At 38.7% G+C, this 19,915-nt stretch overlaps 1 protein-coding gene across 4 annotated transcripts in view; it reads left to right on the forward strand.

Annotated features, from left to right (window-relative positions):
* dgki (diacylglycerol kinase, iota) overlaps window positions 1-19,915 on the forward strand; it is a 93,585-nt gene that overhangs the window by 42,371 nt on the left and 31,299 nt on the right. For 3 of the 4 annotated variants that reach the window (XM_084909839.1, XM_084909840.1, XM_084909837.1), the window contains exons 2-13: window positions 2,693-2,801; window positions 7,881-7,976; window positions 15,039-15,113; window positions 15,343-15,399; window positions 15,492-15,557; window positions 15,638-15,706; window positions 17,107-17,223; window positions 17,600-17,674; window positions 18,476-18,571; window positions 19,183-19,265; window positions 19,557-19,617; window positions 19,698-19,811. In XM_084909839.1, coding sequence (XP_084765965.1) covers window positions 2,693-2,801; window positions 7,881-7,976; window positions 15,039-15,113; window positions 15,343-15,399; window positions 15,492-15,557; window positions 15,638-15,706; window positions 17,107-17,223; window positions 17,600-17,674; window positions 18,476-18,571; window positions 19,183-19,265; window positions 19,557-19,617; window positions 19,698-19,811 — 1,018 coding nt within the window. The remainder of the gene's footprint in view (window positions 1-2,692; window positions 2,802-7,880; window positions 7,977-15,038; window positions 15,114-15,342; window positions 15,400-15,491; window positions 15,558-15,637; window positions 15,707-17,106; window positions 17,224-17,599; window positions 17,675-18,475; window positions 18,572-19,182; window positions 19,266-19,556; window positions 19,618-19,697; window positions 19,812-19,915) is intronic. The other variant, XM_084909838.1, reaches the window with a different exon arrangement.

Genomic DNA, 19,915 nt, shown 5'->3' on the forward strand with positions numbered 1-19,915 from the left:
GTAAAGTGGTCTTGAGGAATAGCACTTTACAGCAAGCAGTGACTGCTTTTTCACTGCTTTTCATTCCACTCCAACCATCTTTGAAAAATGCCAATGTTTGACAGGCATTAAATTATGTAAAATTTTAGTGTTTTGGCATAGTTAGCATAATATTTGTTTTCCCTACAGAGCATAGAAGAGTACTGTTAGATTTTGATGCAATACCATACAGTAAAAGCATACCTGGATAGAAAACCACACAGTGGAACATAATCAGTCATGGACTGGCCTCCCCAGAACCCGGACCTCAACATTAATGAAGAAGTGTGGGATCATCAAACAGCAACCAACATCCAAATAAGAACTTATCATTGTCCTTCAGGAAGAAGGACTATTGGAGAACTATTCCTGAAGACTACTTAAGGAAATTACAGGAAATCAGCCTCAGAGTTTCGGCTGTGTTGAAGAATAAAGGTGGTTACACAAAATACTGACTTTAAAGTGACTGTACAAACAGTCTTTGCCTTCGACGCTGTATTTCCATTTACGGTTGCACTACACCCATTTTCTTCACAAAACATTGAGAAATGAGGGGTGGTGAACACCAGCAATATGTCTGACTTCCAGTTTATTAGAAACCCTGTTTACTCATTTAATAGGTGCAGTAGGTCAAACGTGAATCAGCAGAAAATGAAACATTTTTCGTTTTCATTTCTCGTTTCTTGTTGATTTTTAAAATTGGTTTCGGCAAGCATCAAACGCGCCATTGTCCCTAAACAAATGTGTGTCCGGCCTCAGCAGACAAAATGAAACACAAACTTGATGAAACCTGATAAATGTTTGCATATTCACTTTCTGCCTTTCGTTTCACTTCTGAATAAGCAGTTCCAGTAAAACTCTGGGTTTGCTCAGTCTCGCTGCATGTGCTACTTCCTCTAATGGACTTACTGTGTTGCAGTGCCCTCAGAGCTGAGTGGAGAACTTTGTGAGTAACGAGGAGTAAAAGTGTAAAAATGAGGCCTTAAATAACGAGGTCCTTTAATCAGTTAGACTTAGCTGGTATTTGTGTGTGGTCGCTGTTTTATGCGGCATATGTCCGGCCTCCATACGTCCTTTCATTTCCGGTCATCCACAGTGTGCTATTTTTATCTCAGGGGCTGTGAGCACTTGTTTGTGTGTGTGTGTGTGTGTGTGTGTGTGTGTGTGTGTGTGTGTGTGTGTGTGTCATCAGGTTACAGGGTGTGTAAGTGGACTCCTCTTTGTCCTGGCTGATAATTTTAGACAGAGGGCCACTGAAACTTTCAACAGGGGGTCAGATACTCTGTGCAACCTTTTCCACTGACACACACGCACACGCACACACACACACACACACACACACACACACACACACACACACACACACACACACACACACCTTTGGTAATGCCCATAATTACTAGTTACTATAAACATCTTGTTCATCGCCTCAACTCAGGATTTATTTTAAATGTACCTGATCTGCAATAGTTTGTATTCTACTGTAGTATATTTTAATATAATGAATAGTTATAAATAAATAGTTTAATCAGAAATCAAGCAGTGAGTTGTCAGTGTGCAACTTTTTTGCGTTCCTTTGAGCTACAAAGCTCTCTTTTTTTCTTTTCTTTTTGCCGTAGTGTTGGAGCACACCCTTTTCCTTTACAGCAGTACTCTTTTGCCCTTTCCTAAAAGCCCAGACTCATATGTGGTTTGGTTCAGGTTTAGCCACAGTGACAGTTCTCTCTCTTCTGTTAGCAGGTAACCACCTGCCAACTGGGTGAGAAATACACATTAAAGCATAAAGTTCAGTAACTACATCACTTTTGTGAAGTTAAGTTAATCTTGTCAAACAAATTTTGTGGCATCTCCATCTCCTTTACTAATACTTCTTGTTCATGCCAAATGATTAACTTCTCTCATTTTTACCAACTTAGTGTGAATTTGAAAGCCCCGGTCATAACACTTTAAAGAGTCCCTTGGTGTGCCTATAAAAAGCCATGCCAAACAACATTCTGTGGGTGTGGTTTGCAAATAAAGGTGACACTTTGTCTTTATCTTTAATAGACACGTTAGGGTATTCACTGTTGTTCAAACAGGCCGGTTGTCCCGTCTTTTAAAAAGACAAATCCACAGATTTAACTTGAAGGAGAGCACTCATTTCATATTTTCACTTTAATTAATTTATTTTTTTATTTATTTTTTGCTTTCGCTTGCATTGACTGAAGCCAGTGAGACTGCAGAGGTGTCTGCGTAGATCAGCAGTTAATAGATGGGCATGTAGACAGATGATGCTCTGATGGGCCCTCTCATGTGGGTGACTGTACTGTGTACTTGCAGAAGAAGATAGATGAGCTATGAGATAAAAGAGTCGGGGACAATTGAAGTGGATAAAGATGTACTCGAGTCAGTTTAAGAAAACTGCAACAGGAAGTATAATGGGGCGAGCGTCTGCGAGAGATGACTGCTGACTCATCCTCTGACATAACAGATCTGTCTGCGACTTCTCTCGTCACCCCAAAGTGGCTCTGGCAGTCTCTCTGCCAAGCTGTTCCTGGTTCACCTCAAATATCTCCAGCTGAGCCCGCTTGAAAGCAGCCTCCTAATATGAATAATATACTAAATTATACTGAAAAGTCAGAGAACTATGAAGTATCTTGACAATGATAACGGTGTGTTTCCTTCTGTTTCTTAGGAAAGCGATCTCCCGCTCAGGCCTCCATTACCTCGGCCCGCCTCAGCCCTCGCTTCCTCCTGCGTCCAACGGCCCCACCAAGGAACTACGTACCTGCGTGGACTGGACGGTCAGAAATGCACATGCGCATTTATTTTATATAACTGTGAATCTGAACAATGATGACATTTTTTTTCCTGGTCCCAGTCTGTGTTGTCCCTATTCTGTCTGGCTGATTCACTCGTCGACATTTGCATTTTTATGCCAACAGATTTGTTAGCAGACTGGTTTCAACAGCCGTATGTTCATGTGGAAATGGAAAGCAGTAATTTGATTTTCCTTCCTTTTTTTAATTCCTTACAAGAAAAATGCCGTTCTATCTCAGCGTGGGAAAGAAACTTTTATGTGTCACGACTTTGTGACGCGGTTTATTATTCGACATTTAATAGGTTATATTTAAGAAACATGAATCACGAGTCAAAAGCACCAGATTAAAAACACTTTGGGTTTTAAATGTAGTACTGATGCTTAAGGAAATGTCAACATGAATTGGAAAGTATTCTCAAAAATGCTGTTAAAGAACCCGATAAATGTATTTTTAAAAAGTCCCGTCTTCCTGTCTGCAGTTGCGCCACTCCAAACCTGAGCTTGTGATCTGTTGAAAGCAGGTATTAAAACAATGAATCTGCAATATTCACCAGATTGTGTGGCACGGCAAGTAAACAATCGTCAAAAACAGTCAAAGATGCATTAAAACAATGATAAAAATAATTGAAGCAGTTTTTTTGATGATACACCAGGATGACAATGTGAATTGAACCTAATCTGAAAGCAAAAAGACCAATGAGACAGTTTTGAATAGTATTACTGAAGCAGGCAGATAATTTTTTTATAATCATGAAATAATTTAAAATCTTTTCCATGTTGTTTTTCTTTCAAATTGTTTATCACCTTCTTTCTTTCAAATCTTCCATTGCCATTTAGTTTTATTTAATAAAATCAGATTACTCTGGATCCAAGCTGTAAAATCATATGAATCATCCGAAGGTTTTTTTTTCTTTTTACTTACATAAACTCTTTTGTGCAAAAACTTTGCAGACTTGAAACAGATTTTTTTTTATGATTATGGCCAGTACAATAAAGCCATTCAAAAAAAAAAAAACTATGACAAAGAAAAGAAAATAATAGAGCATTTTCACACGAGCCTCCAAAATTCAAGAAAAGACATCAAAGTGCTTCAAACTCAAGAAGAATATGTAAAGGTGAAAAGGTGCATTTCATAGAATTAGTCGTATCTATTGAAAATTTGCCAGCCACATAGAGGCTTTGTGAGGGTACTCTATGTTAATGGCTGTCAAACTATGTATACTGAGATGTCCAAACATGTCATTAAGGATACGGGGGAGGTCGTCATATGTTGTTTTTATGGGGAAAGAGTTAAATGGGGTGGACCTCTGAAACAGTTGTGTAAAAATATATATAAAAAAAAAAAAACACCCTCTGTCCTTTAGTGTTAGTACCACTACCTCCATTAGTTATTTGATTTTATTGTATTTTATGTATTTATATATTTGTACTGTGAACCTACTGTAAAAAAACCCTGGTTTATCTGCAGTGATACAAAACATTTCAAAAACACCTTAATTTCTTATGTCATTTCTTTTTTGTTTGTTTTTGTCCATCAAAAACGAACAACATTTACGACTTCCACTTTTTCACATTTGCAAAGCCATCCCGCGGGCGATCGAACCCTTTGGCGGGCCATTTCTGTCCCACGCTCCATTTGTTTGACAGCCGTGCTCTAAATGATTCATGCATCAATAATGAAAAGTAAATGCAATGCTTTATTATTAATAGGAAGGTGTAAGTAGATAAACTGTTGTGGGCTCACATCTGAGATTTCCCTCGGGCTCCGTCTGTAGGGACACTTCCAGCACGTCATTGCTGCCCTTTATCTCTCTGCACGGCTCTCATGCACTCACTCATATATTATCACTGTGCTCCGACACTCATTAATATACACTCAGGGGTCGATTCATTGAGACCTTTAAGGTCTGCTTTTAGGTGCTAATAAGTCCAAAAGGGTTTGTCCATATTCCCAGCAGGGCCAGAACACTGGTAGAAGATGTGTAACAGGAAGTGGAAATTTAAACAAATGTCCATTCAAATTGATTTACTGTGGAACATTGAGTTGCGGGGGAAGGAATTCTGCTTGTAAGTGACAAACGGAGAGAAATTGGGAACAGATTTGGCCATGTCTTATCTCTGTCAAGTTCTTTGTCTAGTTTGTCACTAATTATTGTGACTTTATGAAAAAAGTGCTGCAATATGACAACAAAACCCACATTAATTACTTCATAAAAGATGCAGGAATGTCATAATGTCTGCTCCTCACAGTAAACCCTAGAAAGTTGGTTGAGGTTAACAAAAATTTAAGTGACTGATTCTTTTTAATTAAATTGTTATTTTAAAGTGCTTTTAAAGATTTTGGGGCATTTGCAGGTAATCCAGTCTTTAAGTGATGACGTGACGAATCCTGCTTCCAGGCCCAAACTACCCTGCGCTTAATAAGGATTTTGTGCTTTTAACATGTTTTAATACTTTGTATCTTGTTCTATTTAATCTCAAAAAGCCCCTAAAAACAGTCAGTGATCACTGTCGGTTTTTCTTACCGTTACTCATTTTAAAGCTCAGTTTTTAAAACGTTACCATGTAGCTACAGCCCAGCCCATGCAGCAGTATATGAATGACTAACCTCGTATTGTGCATGGATTATGTCAGTTGTTCTCCTGACTGAAGTTCGGTCCGTTTACAGCATCCTACCATGCGATTGCACTTGTCCCTGACCACCGGGAATCCTCACATTAAATTTTATCGAGTGGAAAAAAGTTAGCGTTCATCCTCCAGCTTCACTGTGTTTATTATGCTAACATAGCTGTGTCGCTAGCGATCACGTAGCACATCGTTATATACCAGGTAGCCAAACTTCAGTAACCCTACAAACGTCACTGCTGTTTAGTTTTCTGTCTTCATTTATGTCGGAAGTGATAGCAGAGCTGTACATCTTAATTTGTTTCCCAAATCTCTCAGTCAGGACATGCTATATTGTATTTAGATAGAAGCTAGCGAGCTAACTCCCTGCTAACTTCTAATTCCGTTAAATGTCATAAATTCCGTTTTCATGGATGCCTGGATGTTAAACTGAATTGTTACACCTGGTAGAGCAGAACACTGATCATTTTATTACAGATGAAAGAATTTAGACAGTTTTTCAACTCTCAGTGATGCTGCAGTGATCGCTTGACTTATGGACCTGCAGCGGAGTTTAGGCCCAGACACGGCTAATGACGTCAGACTTAAAAACCAGATATAACAGTTTTTATTGCCTGTTTACTTTCTTCAACTTTTTGCCAGTAAGTCTTTATTATAAATAAAATATTGGAATAACACATTACTCTTGAAGTAGGACCTTGAAAAGGTTAGTGTATGTAGGTCACTGTAAAGTTGTAAGGCTGCAAAATTATATTTTACAATGAGTGTTTATAAGTTTTAAAGAACCTATATTTTTGCCACATTACATTTTGTAGCTCGTTAAATGTACAGGAGACAAAGAGTTTAGATGCGTATTGTGGAAATCTTTCTTCAAGCCTTGCAGATTCTTTGCCCGATTGCTAAAGATATGCCTGCATTGGCTTGGGAGGGAACTGCACTTCCTGTTGGACCATGTTATGCTCTTCTGGCTGTTATGCACATTATTCATAAAATTGAACTTGGATTGAAGTAAATAAGACATAGTCTATTTAAGTTAAACCCATCTTGCCAGAATCTCTTAGATCCTAACACAGTAAATGTGGGACAAAGACTGTTTGTGTGGGCAAAGTGGGACATGTCATGTCTTGCCAGGGGTAGTCTGAAATGTTCATACTGAACTTAAAAATTTTTGATCCATATTTTACAGTTGTAGTGATTTTTATCCAATTATGACATGGATAATGTGTCACTTTACATATTTTGCCCCAGCACAAAAGTTTAAAACAACTCGACAAAAATAAATAGACAAAAGCAATTTCTCAGAATATTCTGCTGCTTCATTTCCTTTGCAGATTTTGTTGAATATGATGGAAAAAAACACAAAGTTTGTTACTTTCCTTGATGAGTGTTGCATTCGAAAGGAATCTTCTGACTGTAATAAAAACTTTTCCTTCATATTCACTTAGTAAAAAAGTGCATGTCCCACAGTACCAGTCAAAATGTGGGACATTATCTCGAGACAAGGGATAAAAATGCCATGCAGTCCCACATGAAGAGGGACATCTAGTCACCCTTGTCAATCCCCAATGTTATGTTGACATGGAGGGACCCCACGCCAGAGATTTGCCCTATTAATTATTATTTTTACTTCCCTGTTTTCTGGGCCAGCTTTTATATTGTCAAAGTCCTACTGAGCTGAGTCATCTTATTACCCTCCCATTTCAGCCAGGCGTTGTCCCAGATAGACATACACATACAAAGCCACATCCAGACCTATACATTATTAAATTCCATATATTTTATATTTGAAACTAGTGTGAACCAGTAAAAAAAGTAATTATTTACTTTTATTTTAAGATAGTTGCCAAGCTGATAAATTAAGTCAAAGTTGTCATATACATACAACATACTGTTATTAGGAAATACAATCAGGCTTTTTCTTATGTTGCAAAAAAAGCAGAAAAGAGAGAGGAAAAGTGCAAAATTAAGATAATTAAACAAATACAAGTAATTATATAATTAGCAAATGAAACAAAAGGTCTTCCAGTCCATTTTTCCATTACTGAATGAATGAGCAAGAAAAACTATTCACATCTGAGCTGAGGGAGCGTGATCACAGCTGTGCAGTAAACCCGGTGACACAATTTTACTCAAACATTCAACCTGCATGCATTTACCTTGAATGTCTTTGTACGCATATACACTGACATGTGTTACTCCATGTAGGAGTGTGTTTGCACATGAATCAGTAGTGTTTAAATTAACATGCACTGTGAAGTTACCCACCTACTCAGCAGTGGCAGTTATGTGCTTGACACACTTGTTGACCTCATTCGCCGCCATGTGCTCATGTCCATATGGTTGCAGTTAAATGTGAGTGAAAATAGAGTGAGACAATGTTGACTAATTTTATGATTATTCCCCGCTCATTTTCTCTCTCTTGTCTGCTTCTCCGTAGGAGAACGCAGTGAACGGGGATCACCTGTGGATGGAGACGAGCTGCTCAGGAGAGCTCTGTTATCTCGGAGAGGACACCTGTGTGCTAAAGACAGCTGTGAGTAATCTATAGTCCTTATACAAATCCTATGTTAGCATGTCAGATACAGTGAAAGACTTTTGTTTTTTCTAGAATATATATATTTATTTCTTTTAAGTAACGGTAAATCAGTCTTATGAACATTAAATAACTGGACTAAAAAGAATCCCAACAAGATTTTTCTCCTTGTAATCAACACGGTACCCAGATCCTCAAAAAAAGAGAAGCGAACTTCAGAAAAAAGACAATGCAACAAAACATGTATGGTTTAGAACAACTAACTAGTCTGACTGACTTGTTAGATTCAAATCCTCCAAAAAAACTCAGTAAAGGTCCCGAAACCTTTTCAAGTACATCATCTTCGGGCTTTGGTATATATTTGTATTTTGCACTCAGGGAGGTTTCATATTTGTCTTATGCACTCATAAGCATTTGGTTTAGGCGTTATTCCCCCTAGACATTTAGCTTTTTGGTATGCAAAAACTGAGACTTATTAATGTTGCTCAGCTTTGTTATTTGTATTTATATTTGTGTCCTTCTGAATACAAATCAAGTAGAAGTGGTTTTGGGTCCCTCTTCGAAAATGATTTTCTCACACGTTATTAAGAATTTTATCCTTTAGCAGCATCTGTGAATCATTCAGTGAAACTTTTTAAGACTGAAAATGAAAACTAATGCTAATTAATGCATTTTAAAAAATCTTTTCATTTTGCATTGATTAAAAAAATGGACATAATGGCATCTTAAATAAATTTTATATCGTGGCCCACATACAGCCCACTTTGGTCTTAAGCAGTGTTGGTCAAGTTACTTGAAAAAAGTAATCAGTAACTAATTACCGATTACTTCCCCAAAAAAGTAATCCCGTTACTTTACTGATTACTTATTTTCAAAAATGAATTACTTAGTTACTTAGTTTCCTTTTAAAAACACGATTTACAACCTGAATAGGTGATAAAGCGATAGACCTTTCAGCCCAATTCTACTTTTTCTGCATAATCCATCATACAAAATGTAATCAAATGGAAAAGTCTCTTTTTAAAACTTGTTTTATCAGTTTTAACCTTTTAACTTTATGCATCAAGCAAAAATTTAATTATATGCAACATTCTCTGACTGGAAGAAATTTGTTTAACATTTAAACTTATTTTCTGCACATTCCAGCACATAATTTATTATTTTTTTTGTGTGTTTACACTCACTCTTTCAAATAGATGCAAGTAAAACACAGCAGAAAATAAATAAAGTCACAGACTAGCGGTCCTGTTGCTCTTTTTTCACCTGTAAAGCAGGAGTGGCGTAGGCGAGGGTTTATCCCGGTGCAGGTGTGCCGCAGCGGTCAGTTGAAGAATCCGCGAGTTTCTCTGTGAGTTTCCCATTATGTGGTAGCGCACTCCCGGTGCTTGCTTGGAATTTTAGGGGGGGGTTTTTTCGCTGTAAAAAGAAGTTTTCTTCCCACGCACAACGGACACTAATGTTTTTGTCACTTTTTATGGAATCAAACTCAAAATAAGGTCAGTACTTCCACGCTTTAAACGCTGCACGCTCATACTCTCTCCCGCACTCGATATATGATCCATTGTTGATCTGCACACAGCTGTTGTCACGAACGTCGCACTCGCTTACGTAACTGTCATGAGACATTCTCGCAAAAAAAATCACGGTTTTAGTAACGCAGCGTTCCTACAGGAAAGTAACGGTAATCTAATTACCGTTTTTGCAATAGTAATCCCTTACTTTACTCGTTACCTGAAAAAAGTAATCAGATTACAGTAACGCGTTACTGCCCATCTCTGGTCTTAAGTGGGCCAGACCAGAGAAACTCCCCTTTCTGTTATAGTGAAGACATTTAACTACACATTTAGTCCCTTTGATATCTTAATATAAGAAAAAGAAGTGAACCTTCAGCAGTAACTTTTTTCTGCATAGTAAAGAAACACTGTGATCAGCGCAACTGTTTGGGTTTAAATTGTCAGAAATAAATGTGCAAAAAATACAGAAAAAGTTCTGGTAGCTCTTTACTCAGATTGTCCCTCAAAGTTTCATAGTAGTTAATGAAAAAACAGGAAGTTGTCTGTTTATCAATTCATTACGGTTGTGTAGTATGATTAGCTATTGGGAAGGTCTTTATCGTCTACCAGCCGACTCAGTGGCCAGGTCAGTGTTGTGGCTGTTCTCGATATCATTCATCTGATTCACTTGCAAAGTTCAGATGATCTCCAACTCTGCCATCTGGGAGTGCAGCTGGTGACATTTATTGTTTTGGCCTCTGTCATGTTGGTGTTTTGGAGCCAGACATTACCTTGTATTGACCAAAGGTTGATGTGCCAATTTATCAGCTATTGTTAGTTGGCTTGGTTGTGGTCTTGTACACCCCATTCCCACCCCCACCCCCCCACCCCCTTTAGACTCAACCCTGTGACAGAATGTAAGGCGGCTGCCATCAACATCGTGCTAGACTAAGTCAGTAGTTTGTCTGCAAAAATAGACTTTTATTTGAACTTCTGTAGGTTTTCTGTAGGTTTCGCTGTGTACAACAAGCAACTGTCGATGCATGTGTGGAAATGTGACAATTGCAGAGTTAATCAGCCTGAACCAACCATGACCAGAGTCTCTTATATCAGCACCTAATAATGCTGCCCGAAACACATCTGATTCTTAAAAGCTTTTTCATGCAGCAGAGTTTTGTCTCTTTAATGCAGCTGCAGAATAAAAAGACCTGTTATTGCTGGTGCTACGTTAATGAGACAAAAAAAAAAAGCAAAACCATGATGACTCTAAAATGTGGCATCAGGAGCAGGTAATACAAAATTTCAGTGTAGTACCAGGTTGTGATTTTTAGTGCCACACATGAAACACTCATTGAAACACATCATTTGTGCTTCATTTGCAGAGCAGGTGGTCCCAGTGTTCTGCAAAAGGAGCGTTTCGTATTCTGTTGTAAATGCTAAAACAAAGCATTATTTTAAACAGGATGCCACACTCTCATTCAGGTGAAACATGTCCACAAAGCAGAGAATTAATTACTCCAAAAACAGAGAAGGAAGTGTGTTCTGAAGTGTCGTTGACTACAAGCATGCAGGGCTGCAAAGAAAGAGTCTGAATGAGAGCTGTTGTTGACCTTTTGTCCATCTATTCAGCTCTTACAAGAAAAACAGCACCTGCTATATAGAGCTGAGAAACAGCCTTTAATTCACTACACTAATGTAATGACATCTTCGTACATTTCCACTGATGGAAGGTAATTATAGTGCACGTATAAAAACGCATTAAGACGCTGTCAAGATTGAGCTGCAGCAAGAAAAAATCTCTCTGTGGTGATTTGTGTTAGATAAATGTCCAAGAGAATATGCCGACCTCAGAGGAATCTGAGATCGCTTTGACAAGTCGTGGCTGACGTAAGTAAACACATTCCTACCTGTTTTCAGCGGGATCAGCTCGATTTAATCTCAGTCACGAAGGAACAACCAGGCTGTCTGAAGGAAGCAGCTGAGGTTTTTACCTCATGTAAGGCAAATGCTGCAGAAAATACCTCCTCTCTCCTATTACACGCTTAACAAAGAGTGTTTGAAAAGGAAGTAAAGACCTCCATGGCATGCTTCATAATCATGGATTACCATCCACCCACCCATCCATAAATCTGTCCATCCACCCATTCTCCATTCAGTCCATTCAATCCTCTATACCCTGGTATGTTTCTATTGGAATATTCCAGATTGCTGGGAATTCTGAAAGAAAGAGAAATCTGATTACAAATTCTAAACACCTGATTACAGCTAAAAAAAAGTTATGTAAAGTCTCAGTTATAAGTTAGTTTTGATTTACAGATCACAAGTAGCTCTTTAAAATTATATTTGACCAATTAAGATTTGTACAGTTGCACATTTCATAATGTTATTCTCATCATCTCTTTTCTGTTTTGCCTCCTACTCTTCATCGGCCTCCTCCACCACTGCTCTGTCCTCCCTCATCTACACCTCATCCTCCTCTTGAACTCAAGTCGTGGCTCTAAAACAATAAAATGTGCATTAAAATGATGACTTATTCTCCATTTATTCTATTTATTTATCATTGTCAGTCATGCAACACTCCCGTCTCCAGACAGCTGACAACAAGTCGGCTATAACCAAAACAGATTATGCCAGCTAAGGCTTGAGTGTCCTAAAATATGTTAAAATGTAGTGTGTACAAAACGGTTTTTATACACCAACAGTCGTAGCATCACGCCAGTTGGCCATGGCTGCTTTGGGGTACAGATGGTTAAAGAAATTTTTTCGGAAATGATGGCAAACCTCTTTCTGGGACGAGAAGGGACTATTCCATCAGTGTTCTTTTGCCAATCTTCAAGCTTGGGCATGGTGTGAAAAGAATTTCCACACTGCGTTACTCTTGTGAATGCATATTGTGTTGGAAAACGACAGATCGTTTTGGGAACCACCTCAGAAACCTCACCCTATCTCTGAGGCTGAGCCCAGACCTAGAAGCTTGTTTGCTGCTTGCATCTCACTCTTTAGTTTGGTACCCACAGCCTGTGGGCACAGCTGAGGATCAATCAGACAGTAAATTCACATCTTCTCCTAAATGCTCAGCTCTCTATTCAGCAGAACAGACTGGTACAGTGTCCGCCTCACCTCAGACATGGTACTACTTAGACATGCCGGTTAATAAACACTCATGTAGTTCTTCTTAGTATCCTTCATGTTCTGGGGTTGTTTCTTTTTGATTAATTGGATTGATATTTTTAGCATCATTTCAGTGAGGACCACCTTACTTAAAGGAATATTGTTATTTTTGTCTACTGAAATCTATATTTGATGGCATGGCTCGGCTCCTGCCTGGGACCTCCTCATTCTCGCTATATTATGATTATTGTCTTGATAGAGCGATGTGGTTGGAGGTGTGATACAAAGCCACGATCTGGCCCACCAGCTGTATGCTGGCTGGCATTGAAATCAGCTGATCTACCGGGACTGTGGCTGAGTATGATTCCGTTGATAACACATTTAAATGCCTCAGTCCCAATGCTTGTCTCTCTGCTCAGCCATACCTTAAAGCCACTCATAGGTAAACTGAATGAGACTGATGATCTGATTACAGCTCAGCGCTCTTCTGGGAAACTTCCCTATCCTGGTCCTGAGTTCAGCAGTGAAAAACATGCTGTTAAAAGACTACCGGACATTAATTGTTTTACACAGCTGTTTAAAGTTCCCTGACAATGACCATTAAAAATGTATTTTGTGTGTAATAAATAAAGTTCCTCTTTTTAGAACCTTTTCTTGGAGTTTTAACTCTCGTGGCATCTTGAAAAAGGATGTCTTGCTTGTCTCAGCATGATAGTTCATGTAAGAAGCTGATCTTGTGGTGGGGCTTTCCAAGCAGAACATTCAGAGCTACTAACCCATGAAATATGAGGGTGAAACGTTGTTTTTGTTGTTATTTGGGGGGGGGGGGGGTGTTTCTTTTCCTTTTGTGTGTGTGTGTTTGTGGGAGTGAGAGAGTAGCTCTGAGTATTGCTCAGTGTGACATTCAAGAGTGAACTCCTTGACTGGAGATGAGACCACTCCATTATTAGTTGTCATATTATTACTCATAATGAGTAGTTTGTCTGCTGCAAGAGCAAGGGCACCGCGGCAGTGTTATTTATTGAAGGCAAATCGCACTTTGGCATCTTGAGTGTTTGCTTTTTTTTGCCAGTCACTGTGTGATAAATTACTCTGAGCTTTTAATTCATTCTTTTACCTTAGAGATTTGTTTTTTGTGGGTTTTTGTGTGTGCGTTTGTGTGTTTTTCCCAGCCCCACAGCAGTAAAGATTATTTTCTGGGTCTGGAAATTGAAGCTGAAGCTAAATTACCTTAAACCTGCATTCATTTAAATGGCCAACAGGGGGCGACTCTTGTGAAAGAATTTTGTCTGTAATTATCTCACTGTGACCAGAACTTCAGTGCTGTAAACCCACGTCTACAAGCCAGTGGGTCTTTCTACGATGAATTCGTCCAAGCCTCATTTGTTTTTTTGTACATTCCTTTCACTATAAAAGTCTATAAACGTTATGCAGTATGTGACTGCTCTAGATAAAATGGCTTAAATGTACGTAAATCAGCTTAAAACAAATTATTAACTTAAATTGAAATTTCAATTTAGATTTTAGAAATTTCAATGCAGGATTTAATTTTTCTTAATACAGTAAAAATGTAATATTTAAATGATTAAATATATTATTACATTCACTGTACATAAACTGTTAAAAGGTAAGGACTGTGGTTGCTGATTTTTATGTAGTTTGTAATCCATGAATGAAAATGTTAAAAAAAACACAAAAAAACCTGAATTAGTTATATAAAACTAATTCAGTTAAAAATATGCACAATTATTTATCAAATTGGGGAAAAATTATTTATTATTATTATTATTATTATTATTATTATTACTACTATTATTTTAGTGGTTCACAAAAAGTCGTGTATGTATTTTATTAGTGATAAATGTATATATTAATAACAACATATTGCTTTTATTCATGATTTTTATGTATTTTTGCATTTTTTAAAAAAGAAAAAAAACATACACAACATTAGAATTTCTTTTTCTTTTAATAGAAAAAAAGTTAGCCAATAGTCCGAAGTTCTTTGTAGAGCCAAGCAAAGATATCAAGGTTTTTTTTTTGTTTTTTTTTTAAATGTTGATATTGACATGAAAGTAACATAAAAGACATTTTCTCTAAAGATTGGGTAGTGACACCTATACCTATAGAAGAGTCAGAAATATAAGCTAATGTTCTTAAAATCCTTATTTTTTCCACTTTGAATAATGGCTGGTGAAAAAAATAACAGAAACGGACTCCTCTCCTCAAGCCTGGAGTGTCACTGTGCTGTTAATGGTGCTAATAAAAGTCTGCCACTGCTTTTCAAACTGAACTGGAGTAAATGTAAAATGTTGGGGGACCTTGAGCACATCTTGCCAGTGTGTAACAGCAGGTTGTTGTTAGTGTGTTCTTACACTGCTTACGTTTGTTTCATTTGCTGTGTGTCTGTGTGGATTTTGTGTGTCTTACTCTGCCCTTTGTACTCTCTCTTTTTAAGAAGTCGGCCCCCAGGAGGAAATGTGCAGCCTGTAAGATTGTTGTTCACACCGGCTGCATGGAGCAACTAGAAAAGGTAACACACACACACACACACACACACACACACACACACACACACACACACACACACACACACACACACACACATTCAGTGAGTGTATCATTATAATTATAGATGTCAGCTTTTCAAAATAGTAGCTTAATGATTGCCTGCATGTGATGCATTTATGGAGCATCTGTAAAAATGTAGCTGTGAAAAACAACCTCCCCAGATGGGAACTACAGCTTATCTCTTTTTCTAGATAAACTTCCGATGTAAGCCGACTTTCAGAGAGGGAGGATCCCGAACCCTGAGAGATGTAAGTGTGTACCTGCATAAATGTGAGGGAGGAATCGGCTTTTTGTTTGAGGCGTTAAGTGAAAGAAATTGTGTTTCTGTGTTTGCCGGCAGAACATCCTCAGACACCACTGGGTTCACAGACGACGACAAGAGGGGAAATGTAGACAGTGTGGAAAGGTGAGTTTACACTCAAAAACACATGCAGCTGCACACAGATGTTGTTCCTGTTCATGCAGACTGCCTCTTTGTTTCTGCAGAGTTTTCAGCAGAAGTTCTTCCACAGTAAAGAAATCATCGCCATCAGTTGTTCGTGGTGTAAACAGGCCGTAAGTCCGTTAATTCACGAGTAAATATGATATTTAACCCCACTAAGATGTTATTAGTGGGGAAATACAAGTTGTATTGTGCATTGAAGTTAATTAAATATAAACTTAAGCACTACAGGAAGTTTCTGTACCTATTTCCAAATATATATTAGAGTGACATCATTTGTTATTATTATTATTTCCACATTAACAAGGTCATGTAGACCCCACTCATGAATAGGCTGGTTGTACTGACACATCTGTAATCCCCCCAGTCTCTCATTTCCTGCTGTCTCTACAGCTGATTTTCTAATGTAGCCATACAGTAAAGTAAAGATTATCAATCATTTATGTACCCAATCTGTCTCGAGGCTGGAGCCGGAGGACTGCTAGTGTCACTGAAGGAAAGCACCTTAAAGAAAATGATGCGTCACGTCCTTGTTTATTGAAAATGTGGTTGCATTATTTAAAAATGTTACATGTGTCATGGGCTCAATAGAGTAACTGAACCTATTTAATATTTTTGTATATGGTTACATATGGTTGTATACATTCAAAATGTTCCCAGAACAGGGAATATGTCATAGGTTCAGTACTGTAATTGCACCCATTTAATGTCTGTGGCTCCCTTTATTTCCTGCTGTCTCTACAGCTGATTTTCTAATACAGCCACAAAATAAAGCAAACGTTGGGTACATAAATGATCAATAACCCGTCTCAAGAGCAGGGATGTCAAACTCATTTTACATATTGGGCCACATATATCACACTTTGACCTTATATGGGCCAGATCAGTGAAACTGTCCTTACTGTCAGTGTAAAGAAGTTTAACTACATATTGAATCCTTCACATATCTTAGTATAGGAAAATAGAAGTGCAATTTCAATAGTAGATGCTGTAGTTAATGGAAGAAATCTGTCAGCTATAATTATTATCTTTTTATTTATTCATTACTTACTGCAGATCCTCCATAAAAATATTGAAAATTCTATTGTAGGTAAAAAAAAAAAACCCAAACCAAAACAAAAAAAACCCCAGGAAGTTCTGTTTTTAAATGTGTATCTATTTCTCAGATTCTCTGGTGTCGCATGAATGGCAATGTCACTAGGAAATGCTGTAAAACTTCTGAAAATACAATTAAAAGTCCAAAATCGCTGCCTTCCTTCATACTTTCCAAAGACATCCTTGGACCGAATTGGAGCCTTTGGTGGGCCAGTTCTTGCCCCCGACCCTTATGTTTGACACCACTGAGGTAGCATAAGAGAAGCAAATATTGGCACTCAGGGTGTTTTGGTTTTCTTATAAACAGCTGTGTTAGAGCACCACACACGGACAATGGCACATGTATGATAGTTTGGATTGCAAGTTTAGCGCATGACACGACCCTGAGGAGTGTTTTTTTGGGCTTTTTTCCTTGCAGTTCCACAACAAGGTGACATGTTTCATGCTGCACCAGATAGAGGAGCCGTGTTCACTGGGGGCCCACGCCGGAGTCATAGTACCACCGTCCTGGATCATCAAAGTCAGGAAACCACAGGTATGCTCATACCCTCGCCGAGCACCCTCCTCGATCGCTCTGCTGGTTGATAAAGTTCACTGGGTGTCATCTTGTGACAGTAATGAGAAATGACTTTGTCGATCTAAATTTAAAACTCTAAAAGAAGGCGTGTCACAAGCTCAGTGTGTGCTAATGTGTGTGTGATTTTTGGGGTATGATAAGATGCGAACTGACACGTGTCTGGCCTGTCTGAGGGAACTCTGGGATTGTGTCTCTGTTATCACACACAGACACGCACACACATACTGTATATCTCTGTCGCGTCACATGCTTCATTGCACTTTTAATTACCATCACAGGGGACGTGGTGACAGTGAACTAACCACTGAACTCTGTGTGTGTATGTGTACCTTAGAGCTCCCTAAAGAACTCTGCCAGAAGAAAAAAGCGGACATCTTTCAAACGAAGGACAAGCAAGAAGGGATTAGATGTAAGTGATATTATCAGTTACACTGTCATAATACATTTTTAGCTCATGTTTATCCTTCATGTGATCTCGAATCAAGTAAAAAAACCCATTAAACTAAATAAAAGTCGTTGCCGGCTGACTTCAAACTGTGTTTATAAAACATCGACTTCATTTAGTTATGAAATGAAAAATTCTTGCTTTAAATCTGCCTGGATTCTGATGGCCAGCAGGGGGCGACTGCTCTGACTGTGCAAAAAAATTAGATCGAGTAGAGGTATTTGGAGAAGTTACCTTATTTCTTTCCATTTTAAACACACTAAATGTTTTCTTAGTTATTTTTCTTTTATTAGTCTTCACTTGAGCATGATGAAAAAATATTTACAAAAAATATGGAGGAGGAAGTAGAATATAACTGAGGGCATGGCTAACCTGTGATTGACATGTCGGTATTGTATCTGCGCAGAGCTGTTTTTCAGTCATGTCCACACCTCGCTCTTCATGCTTAGTTTAAAGAAGAAAAAAAGAACAACACCAAAATTGCCAAATCAAACCAAGCTCTAGGAAGCTATGTCCATCTTTGCTATACAGTCTATTATTGGATTATTAGGGTCATCTGATCTCAAATCATCGCGGGCTTCTGCTCCACCATCTGGAACTGGATCGACCGACCGATTTTCATAAAATACAAAAATTGATATATCAAGCTAAAATTTCTCAGCAGTCATCATATATGCCCAAACTTTGCACCATAATGAATGGATCATGATTTTAACATTTATGTTATGTGAACATTCTAATATTTTGATCTTATTGATCTCTTAGGAGTCTAAATGGCGTCCGTTCATGCTGAAGCCTCTCCCCTCTCCCCTCATGAAGCCCATCTTGGTTTTTGTGAATCCAAAGAGCGGCGGCAACCAGGTGAGCAAATGTCTTTAATCTTCTGTTTTCATCTGTTTGAGACGCCTTCTCTTCTCATTGTTGTTTGGAGATATTGTCGCTGCCTCACCTCGTCTGTCCTCAGCCTGTCTATAATTAATTTTCATTGTGGGGATGTCGGTTCAGACAAAAATTTGGTTTATCAGATGAACTGAGCTGAGCTGTTTTCACACATGAACTCCAAACATTTTCGGGAGATTCGGGCGGAAACATCTTCAGAAGTTTCACAAATGTATCACACAACAGGAAACGGTTAGCTTCAGAAGTGTTGGCGCTGCAGGAAATACTCCGTTTTGTTTAGGCGAGCATGCAGGAGGTAGGACACAGCTGTGAATCCACCGGAAGATTACCTGCACAGCTCTCAGATATATGGACAACACGCAGATTTGTACTGGGGAGTTAAACAAGTTAAAGGCTCATTCAGCTGAGGCAGATGTTTGCATCTTACCTGCAACTCCGTCAGGTAAAAGTTCAGGGCTCCACTGCTTACCATAATCTTTTAGACTTCATCAGCAACATCTTCAGAACATAACACTGGGTTTAGTTTAAGATTTGGAGATTCATTTCTCAGATTTTTTCTGCTTTTTCTGTAGGGTGCCAAAGTGTTACAGATGTTTATGTGGATCTTGAATCCTCGTCAAGTCTTCGACCTTTCGCAGGGTGGACTGCGCGAGGCGTGAGTAATCTTCCCTTGGGGAGAGTGCTGGTGTTTCATTACAGCCTACACAGTTAGGCTGAAATCACCCTGAGCTTGACAGTTTAGTACCAATTACCTACTTTAAATCTTCATTTCACATCACCCTTATCTCAGTCCACCTCTGAGGGGGGAAAGCCATCTTTTCACTCCTCTTTTATTTAAATCCAAAGCTCACAGGTGAACAATTTTCATAAAATCGGGACCAATTACACCCACTCAACACTAATCAGCAGTCTTTTATTCTATAATATTACCTCTCTGCTTTGTTAGGTTGGAGTTGTATCGCAAAGTGCCAAATCTGAGGATCCTTGCCTGCGGAGGAGATGGCACGGTGACTATACATCTCTAATAGCCACTATTTTCTATTCTAAATTTCTACAACTTACACTTTGCCTTCATGTCTCGCTGTAGGTGGGTTGGATCCTGTCTGCTCTCGATGAGCTGCAGATGAATCCCCAGCCTCCGGTCGCTGTGCTTCCTCTGGGAACAGGAAATGACCTCGCCAGGACGCTCAACTGGGGTGGGGTGAGTTCCTAGCCTTGACTTCTGCTGCAGAGTTGATGGAGAGCAGCAGGGCGCAGCGGTGTGCCCTCTCTGAGTTTATGTGCAAATTTTTTGCACAGCATGAC

This window comes from Perissodus microlepis, chromosome 17, assembly GCF_051167445.1.
Source record: "Perissodus microlepis isolate ML-2025 ecotype Zambia chromosome 17, ASM5116744v1, whole genome shotgun sequence".
Classification (NCBI taxonomy): domain Eukaryota; kingdom Metazoa; phylum Chordata; class Actinopteri; order Cichliformes; family Cichlidae; genus Perissodus; species Perissodus microlepis.